The sequence below is a fragment of the Convolutriloba macropyga genome, chromosome 14 (assembly GCF_964194025.1).
Source record: "Convolutriloba macropyga chromosome 14, txConMacr16.3, whole genome shotgun sequence".
NCBI lineage: Eukaryota > Metazoa > Xenacoelomorpha > Acoela > Convolutidae > Convolutriloba > Convolutriloba macropyga.
The window spans coordinates 14,616,978-14,627,946 of NC_134481.1; the positions used below are offsets into that span (position 1 = coordinate 14,616,978).

General features: G+C 34.9%; 1 protein-coding gene across 1 annotated transcript; it reads right to left on the reverse strand.

Moving 5' to 3' along the window:
- Positions 1-7,931: 7,931 nt before the first annotated feature.
- Positions 7,932-9,579, reverse strand: LOC142353705 (uncharacterized). The gene is made up of 2 exons (XM_075406027.1): positions 8,396-9,579; positions 7,932-8,109 (listed from the first exon to the last, which is right to left on the reverse strand). Exon 1 carries the CDS (start codon positions 9,526-9,528, stop codon positions 8,446-8,448), a length of 1,083 nt encoding a protein of 360 aa, XP_075262142.1. The 5' UTR covers positions 9,529-9,579; the 3' UTR covers positions 7,932-8,109; positions 8,396-8,445.
- Positions 9,580-10,969: the final 1,390 nt, after the last annotated feature.

The following is a 10,969-nucleotide window of genomic DNA, read 5'->3' on the forward strand; positions in this document are numbered from 1 at the left end:
GAGCTAAGAATTTTAGCTTTAAGGTTTCGTGAACTGTAAGCCAAAAGAAACTTAGCTGGCAGATTGCCAGAAAATAGCCACAATAGCATCATAGATCTACAGCATAAAAAAGATCTTCTTATACACGAGAAATATTTTCGTTTCATTGAATGCTGAAATGATATATTTTGATTGAGAATCTGTATAACTTATTGCTGCTTATATAAGCTGCGCTTAAACAAACTTAAAGTGGAGCGGCACCCAGTTCCTTGAATTAAACTTGAATTTTTGAGAGTGAGGTGAGTCGCGCGTGACGAAATACTTAATCACGCAAATGAACAAAAAAACTCGCTCCACTAAGAGCAAAAAATGGCATCACGCACGCAACTCAGTTGAAATTGTATTATGAATGATTAAACAAAAAGTAAATTTAAGTGATTGTGACGTCATATTGTTGGAACAAAAATCATGACGACGAAACAAAAAGACCAAGAGAGTCAAAAATAGTCGCTTCGCGGCCATTAAAAACGTCATTTAGAAAAAATTGAAATCAGAGAAAAAGATGGTTCTGTCGAAACAATTTTTTCTCAGCTCAACCGATTTTTTTGGTTGTCAACTTTAGTGCATTGATTTGACAACGAAAGAAATGTTGGCAACATTAGAAAACGAAGAAAAATGTAATCTAACTTTCTTAATTTCGTATTTGAAGGAGTCGCTAAGGTTTAAAACTTTATGGACAATAGTCTGATTTTCACATTTTTTATATGCCTCTACTTTTCTCTATTTTTTCTAATTAATAAATGTTGACAACTTTCCCCATAGAGTAATAATACTTATTCTCAAAAGTGTTTACAGGTTTCAGAACTGTTTTCGCCCGACTTTGCTACTGATTTGAACTGCTTTTCTCTTTAAGAGAAAAGCAGTGAAAACAACTAATACAACCTTATTGGTCTAAAAGCGGCCAGTTCGCGAAGGGATTTGTGCTCTATTCAAAATAATCTAAGCCGGAATTACTACCTGTTTTTTCGAACTTAAATTTATCCCTATTTCTTTTTCGGCAATTTTCTCTTTTTATTATTCTTTCAAATTCTGACCTTCCGCCAGTTGTTTAAATTGACCAACGCTGAATTGTACTGCTTATATGAGTAACCCTTGAAAAGCGGGTTGAGACCTATCAATATTAGCAATAAGATTAAAAATCAAAATCAAACCGAAATCATTATTCTCATTTAGTAAATTATATCTATTTTGTTGGTATTATCAAATAATAAAAATACCAAATAGATAACGGCAATCCTCCCCGGCGTCCATAGGATAAACGGGTCTCAAAAAACGACTAGAGTTTTTTTCTAATTAGAAGAACAACCAAAAGTACTTCGATCAACATCACAAATTCGGGAAACAAACAGTCTGAAGGTTTTCATTTGAAGAGTTAATTGTCAAAATTTACTTTATAATAATAAATGTTCAAAAAAACGTTCAAATAAAATTCTCTAAATACGAACTTGAGATATAAAACAAAACTGATTTGACAAATGAATGGTTAAAAGAGTTAAAACTTTTGATTTCCATCTATCCAATTTACTACAGTTCTTAGGAGACTTTTAAACATTTCGTGAGCTTACTAAGCATCATACAATGGAATTTACCTGAAGCTTTGAGTTTCTAAATAAATTCAAAAGTCACTAAGCAGGCAAAAGCTATCTAGAACTGTTAAAAAATATACCAATACTCGTAAATTCTTTTTTGCAGTTATCCATATTGTGGCACTTCTACCATATTAGGTGCCTTGGAAAACATTTTGGAGAAAACAGAAATTACACTTCAGAGACTTTATCATTTTGTGGGAACAATTATCCAACTACAAGGATCAATTAACTTTTATATCTTTTTAAATCTTTCAAATCGAAAAAACTGAAAAACGTTCTGGTATTACATATCTTTTCGTTCAGCTGTTCCTATCAATTTTCCATATTATGAAAGACAAATTTTCATCTCTTTGCTTCTGTTTAAATATCTTGATGCACTTGAAAATGAATTAATTAGTATCAATATATAGTCGAAATTTTGCTTGTGCTTTTCGTTATTTACCAAGATATTGATTATTATCTACAACTGAGAAATCCCTCGTCAGCATATCTTAAGCGTCCTTGTCAAAAATTTACATGATTATAGTTTGTTAATTGTTGATGCCAATACCCAAAAAGAACAATTTTTTCTGTATTGGCATTGAGGATTGTTCAGATTCGAGTTTCGAAGACAATAGAATACTTGAGAGGCTTTTTCGTTTATTTCTTCTTTTTTTTCTACAGGAATGTCAAATGTATCTATAACACTACAACTTTAGTGGAGCTTCGAGTAATGACGTACGTCCATTATCTGAAAGTTTTCAACAGAGCCATGAATTTGAAGATTGAGTAAAATCTCACTGAAAAACAGATCAATACGATACGAGTTCAATTGTTGAAGCACCGGTGACACTATCATTATGAAATATTACTCAATTTTCGGTATTCCTATGTCCCATCTAATGCTATTTGGTTGCAAAGTTTGTGGCTGAGAGGGACTGAAACATTGCGCGCATACGCATAAAATTCGGAATTTTTATTTGCGCAGCAAAACGAGCCATAACTAGATAGATACTTGCATCTCACAAAAGTTAACTGAAAAATTGAATCACAAAAAAATTGCAATTTTTTTAGATCTAACGGAAATGTCCAGAGAAAGAAGATCTTCGAATTCGACAATTTCTTGAGGCGAAATGGCAGAAAAACTAGTTTTTTCGCGAGAGAAGGAATATAATTGCGAGAGTATATCAAAATCCTTGCGAGATATTCTCAAGAAAATCCTACAATATAAGTAAACAAATGGGAGTGAGCTAACGACCCCAAAAACTATGCCCACAAATGAGAGAATAAAGTTCTGCGTAATTTAGTTGTAAAATTTCTTGAAGAAACAAAAGCTGATTTGAACGGAGCATAAGCAAAAATGGCGGCCACAATTATTTAATGACGAAACTTAAAAACAAGACTTCAGAAGTACTTCATATTAAACCTGACTTCATATTAAACCGCAATCTATTTACGTAAAAAAAACAAATTTATTTATTCTGCTGAAGAAATTGAAGCATTACATTACATTATAAACTCTTATAGAAGCCAGAAAAGTGTAACACAGCATGGCGAAACGATTAAATTTTAACACATTTTTATAATAAAACGATACAAAAGAGCATAAAAAACCACAGACTAGCAACAAGTAATAACCCTCTCAGAATAGAAACAGTTTCAAGAAACAAATTTTAAAAAACAAAAACATAACTCGACTACCGTCGGTCGAAAAGCACTCGTTTTCAATTGTAGCAATCTTAAACATAGCGTTTCTCTTGACGAAAAGTCGAATCACTCAAGAGAGCAAAAGAAAATTCTGAAAGAAAATCGTCTAGCTTTAATTTTTGTATAAAAAACATGCTTGAGAAAGTGCATCAGAGTAATTAATATGAATAACACAGCCTCTCCACCCTCCTCCTGACTTGAGTCCAGCAACTTCAGGAATACCTGATTGTTTATGTGTGTTACAATCAGCTTCGTTAGTAAATATAATTTGCAAAGTAAAAATGCAAGTTCAATAACACACCAGGAATTGCTATGTAAAACCAAAACCGCTCATTTTTCAAATTATTAGCTCCACTCAGCCACAACTTCGTAAGACTTTAGCCTCAAAAAACATCAAGATACAAAAGCTATGAAAAAAATGAGAAGAGAAAATGAAAAGAAAATTGTGTTCCACTACTTGTACTGAAGTCTTGATAAACATTATTAACTTCCTCTAATACATAAGCAAAATGGAAATGGATAAGATCGTAAATCGCAAGATTAAGAACTATCAAATAAGTTATTCAAAGAACTTGAACTCCTATTAGTAAAACCTTAAAATTTTATGCGCAATTTTCTATCCAAGCATGAACATTCACAATTTAATCATTAAAATCAAATGCTTTCAATGACATCGTGCATCTCATTTACTTCGGGTGGTTTTGCAAATATCATTTCAAATTAAAAATTGGAACGAATTGTGCAACAAAAGAATCAGCTCAACAATTATCCTTCTCTTTTTATATCAAACGTAAGTTTTGTGGACCTGTGATGTTTTATTCTCATCAAATAGAAATTCAATTTTAAAAGATGGAAGATCGTTACCGAGAAAGTGTCAGAAAATATTTGCACAACGATTCTTTAAGAGAAAAGAAACTGGCCAGTTTTTATCACGAAGCAGGAGATCAGTGGACCACTCACATTTTCTCTGGTTTTAATAACCCAAACTAATGGTTTCTCGAAAGTTTTCACTAACCTTTTTAGCAACCCCATCAAAATAAAAACTGATTTCTGTACGTGACATATTACAATTGCCTTGAGTAAAATAAGTTTTCTCCGATCCTGTAAGATTTATCTTGTATTCAAAACATTCATTCCACAAGCCACTCTCTGAAGGATCTTTTCACTTTCAAAAAATTTAGTTTGCTATCAATAACCACGCCTAAATTCTTGACACTAGTTGATTCTGCAATTAGTTGCCGAAATTCAAAACGGAATTTGTCAACTCTTCCCTGTGCTCAACTCATACTGGACGACCGCACCATCTTCAACAATGTAAATCCTTCACGTAAAAACAGATTACCTAAAATTGTACCTTTTGGAACTGCTGCTTCAATTCCATTAAGAACAAATCTACGTTCTTCTTCTCAAATAATTGTCCATCAATTGGTAGCGTGTGCGTCAAAAACTAGATTTCCGATTTTCCTTAAAGCTATTTTGTAGTTTAGAAGGCAATAGCCGTTGATCTCCACCTGTCATTTTTCTCTTGCTAAGTTCTTATGTAATTTGTTCTGTAGGTTTTAGGATGCAATCATTTGTTGAAGATTGATTGTTAAATTTTGTGCCCTATCTCTTTAATTGATTTAGACTAATCTACTGTGAAGCTGCTTTCAATAAACATTCACCTAAAGCAAAAATCAAACTGAGAAGGGTATTCATTTTGAGATTAAAGCAAATCACATGTGGTCAAAAAAGTGAAAAAAACTTTCTCCAATAAAAGTAAGAAAGCGCCACGCACAGAGCTCAGTATGCTCGAAGATGGCATGAAAGAGTGCACAAAATGTGCTTTGAAGTGAGCTTCAGTTCATATGGCGTAACAAAAATCTGCAAGACGAAATAAAAAAACTGAAGAGAAGGCCAATAATAGCTCCTCGCTATCGCAGCTGAAAACAAAACAAATAAGAGAACACACATAACACAGCCGGTAAAGACAAAAAGATTAAAAAATGGAAATTAAATCAATCTCTACGCTTCTTTAGGAAAAATCCTGATCCCAGAGGATTTCGAACCCACAACCTCCCGCATAACATCGTAGCATCTGACATCGTAACCACTGAGCTACAATAGCTTTGACTCTATTTCGCTCTTCATCGCTTTTATATTAACAACAAACTTTTTTTCAGAATGAGTGCAACTTAGATCACTCAAATATGGAGAACTCAAGCTTGAAAAACTCACTACGAAAATCGAAGAATGTTCTAGGACAAAAGCGTAAAAATAGTCAAACAAAAATTTTGCATATAAGAAGGGTTTACAATCATTAATTGCCTCAGACTTCGTTGGAGTGTTCATTAACTTCACAAATTGCGACTCTAAGATATTTATTTGTCCACAACCCACAGCACGTCATTCATTACAACTCATATTCGGTCGCTGATCGCCACCAACATAGATGGAACAAAAGTGTTGCTTAGTTAAAATCGAGGAAAGGAAACAATAATGAAGAACATCACCAAAATGACCCATTAATGAAGATTACCGCACAGTTTTGTTACCATCGAGAAGTTATCAACTCTCACTGCAATAACAACATTCGCATAACTTCCACCATGCTATAATCCATTAGACCATCTTTTTCCATCTCATTTTAAATGGAAAGAGGCTGAAAAAAAGTAATAGGAATAAATTGTTCGCCACGGTTAGAGATTTTTGTAGTAATTATTGTACGCTAGCGAGTTATTGCATCAGTAAGTAAGGCAACTTATCAGAACTGATTGAAAATCCAGCAACAAATTAAAAATCTTCACAGAATGATTTGCCCTAACCTAAAAACAATTTTTCAGAACGATCCTTTAAAAAGTTTGTTAAATCACACCCAAACCCCCCAAACAGCCGACAGACAATTAAAATATAAATTTGATTTTAAATATTTTTTGAAAACTACCCTTCACCTCATAGTATCAACTTCCCATTAAATGCTCCAAATAAACTATTAAGTACAAAAAATATTAATTAAGTACAAAAACAGACGAAACAAAAACTTTTAAAATGTAAAGATGTAAAGTCTGTAACAAAAAACGACTCCAATCAAAGCAAAGGGTTGCTATAAAAAAACTGGGACAAATCAATTCTTAAAACTATAAAAATTGACAATGGAAACAAAATGCGTCCACAAAAGTCAAAATTTCAAGAACAACGCATTCCAAATTTAGTTTTTGATTCAGATGATGAAACTTCTGTATTGGCACTTTCTAGTTAATATACTTGAGGAAAAAACACTTTAACTGTGTGTATGAACATAACCACACTTTCATTTTGCGTTCCTTATGATTGGTGTTCAGTTAACTCTTCGCGTACGGTATTGACCTTTACATCCTGCATCACTGATACTTAACCGATTAAAACAAAAGATGGAAGAATCCGGAAATAACTCACAGAGTCGTCACCAAATCAAGCCCTAATAGGCTCCAAGACCTTTTAATTCTGAAAATGGAAAGCTGAAAAAAATAGAAAAAATAGCTACATTATTCTCAATTACATTATATTCTCAACGAAAGACAACTTTACGGCAACAAAACTGCATCCTATTGTTTAAAAACATGACTGTGATACAGCCATCCATTAAATTCCCAATAAATACAATAAAACAAAACAGTTGGCCAATCCATTCAATAGCCATAAAATCGACAAAAAAAATAAAGAAGCTCCAAATTAGCGTTATATTTATCGAAAACTTAAAAACACTTTTAGAACAACCTTACAATTAACAAAGTTTTCAGCAAAAAAACTTACGAAAGTAAACGAAAGAATACTGCTTGAAAGACCTCACGTGAACAAAAATTTTGCTCCCTTAGAGAATTTTTGCACAACTTAAATTCTCGCTCTATCAAAAACACTGGTACGAGCAAACAACCACTCGTTTTTCTCTGCTCTTCGAATTTGTTCAGTAGTCAAACACCTGCAAAAATCAGAAGTTTATTGACATAAATCTGAGATAAACTCCTATTAAACAAAACATCTGATTCTTCAAACTTTTTTGGGCAAGCGAGATTTTGGCTATAATGTCTGGAATAAAATTGCTATGAACGCATGCTATGAAACCACTTATTGTAATTAAGGTTCGGAACATTTAGGGTTCGTCATGAATTGAATCAAAGAAAAAAAACGCGCAAAATTCAAATCATCTGTAAATACGTTACCAAGAAGAACGGTACTTCGTAGATAAACCCATTGAATAAATCCACGATTTTTTATTTTCAATATTTTTTCGATCTGCCTCAACCATTCAAATGAAGATTGCTTGTTAATAATTAAAATGAAGGTTGCTTGCTTATCTAACTTTAAAACAGTAAAAATTTTGTGAAAATGATAATTTAATTCGCTATCGTAATTTTGGGCAAAAAGAACAATCTGTTTAGCTACTAGTAACTATGAGCTATCCTTGTCTCCGCTGATAGTTACTAGTTATGAACAAAGCTCTTTTCCGCTGTCAAATTTAAGATACCGCCACAATACAATTAAAACGCGAAAAGTTCTACCATTTCGATGAACATTACGTTTGAATTTGAAGTTCGAAATAGAATTATCTAGTAACCATTGCTTGTCCGGGTTTGTCAAATGGTTACTAGTTAAGGTTAATGTGCATTAAATATAAATTGGATGTTGATAAATTAAAAATTCAATCTAGAAGTCCTTCAGAAAACACCGATTTAAAGGAACATAATTTGTAAGTACAATGTAGTTAGATACGTTCGTTAGATTATGATGATGATTCCCAAGAAGGAATGAGATCAACTTTGTCCACTTAATTGATTGTCTGGCGATGCCCAGTTTAAAATTACCGATGGCCAAAGATTCCGAAATCTAACTGCTCACTTCACGCACCAGGACCAACATGAGATGCAGACTTAATTAGTTTTTAAATGTTAATCCGGGTAGGGTAGAAAAGCCATCCAAAAAACAACTAAATATTCCTGGTATATATTATTTAGTTTGGAATCTACGGATCAATATTTTTGAAAATTTTCAACCTAGGGTGGTACCCCATGCAACAGCGATTTGGCCATCAAGTATGTCGCGATTATGACCAAACTGGGCATCACCATTCCTTGAAGTGTTTGCATCAGTTCATCAGAATGTGGCTTGTGCAGTTTTACGCTGAACCCGCAGCCGGAGTCTGGTTGTCCGGTTTCAGCAGTCCCAGAGCATAAAGAGCACCCAATGCCGCGTCCGCTTTAGCTTGCTTCTTCGAGCTGCTCCCGGCATGCGGCACGTAATCCACATTGTTCACTCTGACTTTGTAGAGAAACGACTTTCTATGCAAAGGTCCACCATCATTGAGAAGCATATAAACTGGGAACCCCCAGCTGTTAGATCTACAGTGCTCTGACAGGGTCAAAACTGCAGTTGCAGAACATGCACTCAATCTGTTGATTCCACGGAAGGCGGAGTCATTATCAATGCCATTTGAAATATCATCAGTGGAATCATTAGATCCTCCTGCGCCGTTGCCTGGTCTTTCGACCTTGCAACCAAGTCCAAATTTACCTAAACTAAACTTAATATCAACAGGATTTACATGTAATTTACAGGAATGGCATTGATCGGGCGAGCACAGTACCGATAGTTGGCATCTTTTCTTTCCTAAAGGTCGACCTGGAACCCAGCCTGAATCTCGGATAATACGAAAGGCAAGTTGGTTATAGTCATGAACAAAATTGGCGGAATACTCAAACATATCGTGGCTAGGATATAAAAGCTTTTCAATCTCGCTATCATAGACACAAAATGCTTTGTATGGAATGGGTTTTACGTAAGTGCTGCCTCTGAATAAGCCAGGATAGTCCGGTTTTGAGGACTTTCCATCTTTGGAATCCGAGATCGGTTTCTTCTTGAAAACTGATTCTTCTTTCTCTTTTCTGTCTCTTTTCCGCTCACGCTCACGATCACGCGAGCTTCTGTGAGCTTCACGTTGCAGCTGCGCCAAATTCTGATTGAAGGCATAATGCTCTTTGCCAGAACACACGGGGTACTTATTACTTAACTTTTCGACACTTAAGTTCATCTCTTTCCTTGATTTCTCATCATCACCTGGGAGATTTAGAAGCATGTCCAGTTGAAGATTTCTGGGAAAAATTGTGAACAAAACTCTCCTCTTGCAATATGCATCCTCCCGATTTTGACTGGAATCCTCCAATGGTCGCTTTTTCCGCGATTCCTTGAGATACTGATCCATAATAAAAATGATAACGCTAGTTGCCCAAATACAATCTCGTCAACATTCTCGCGTTCTGAAAAGGATTCATTCTTATCGCTCCGACATCAGTTAGTTGCTGGGGTGGGGGCTTATACAAACAAAATCGACTCATGTCGGACCAATTGCTCTCGGGATGAAAAACAAGGACTTGTTTCTATTGTAATCTTCTACGGACTGGGGAGAGGCATATCAACGGCAATAGGTATACTGAGGAGCTACAAATGTATACACGAGTAAGATTCAGTGTGAAAAAAGAATTACAGCTTTCCTTTCAACTGATAATATAAAAAGACGACAACTGCGTTCACGCTCTTCTCAAAGAGATAAGTCAAGAACCCAAAAAATCAAGAACTCAAGTCCAATAAAAAGTCACGCAATAAGTTAAAAAAAAACGCTCAAGCGCAACTTGAATAAAAATGACACACATGGATAAAGCTTCCAACCTCGTTCAAGGGCAAATAAAAAGGACATTTCACTGTTCACTCAGTTTTAATCGATCGTCATATTATGGGTAGAAAACTATCCAAGTTGTGTGGTATCAGTGCCAACAGCAATATATAGCCCAATTTCGCTAAATTTTTGCAAACATTTTGGGCTACATGAAACCCTAATTATCCCCTTCGATGCTTTCGTTCAAAAATCCTTTTACAGTTTAGCAATTGGTATTGGTCAATCAAAAAATTTTCATAAAAACAAACCGACTACCGTCGGATGAATTGCTTTTGAACGACCGGCTGGAGGAAATTAAGTTTAGGAGTGTAACAAAGAATTATTTTGGGGTTGCAAAATCTCGTACCTCACAGGGGTTCGAATCCGAGACCTCAAGGATAGCAGTCAGACATCTTACACAACGCTACAACTCCATTGAGCGTCAACCGCTAACAATCGCTTTTGTATTAGAAACAAACTTCACTTCAGAATGAGAGCACATGAAATCACTCAAAATGAAGAAGTGAAGCGTGAAAAAAACTCCCACGAAGTAAAAGAATATTTTGTAATGCACTTTTACAAAAATTGTTTCAAACTTCGTTCGAGAATAAAAAAAACCAACACGTTTACAATAATTGCTCCAAATTTCGTTCGAGAGCAACTAAAAAACAAACCGAATAATGTCGGAAGAATTGCTCTCGAACGACAGGCGATTCAATTTAATTCAGGGGTTGTAGCCTAGTTAATTTTTCCTTATGGCTGCATAAAATAGTTGACGACGTCGTGACTCGAACCATTGACCTCCGGATCCCTCACCAGAAGCACTGTCCACTCGGCTATCAGGCCCTTCTTTTGCTATGCTGCATTTGATTTAATTTTAGCAACAAGCTTTACTGCGGAGTGAGAGCAATAGAGATCACTCATAATGAAGAACGAAAGCGTGAAAAAGTCACTTGAGACGTCAAAGAAGGGTCTAAAAGAAAAGCGTAAA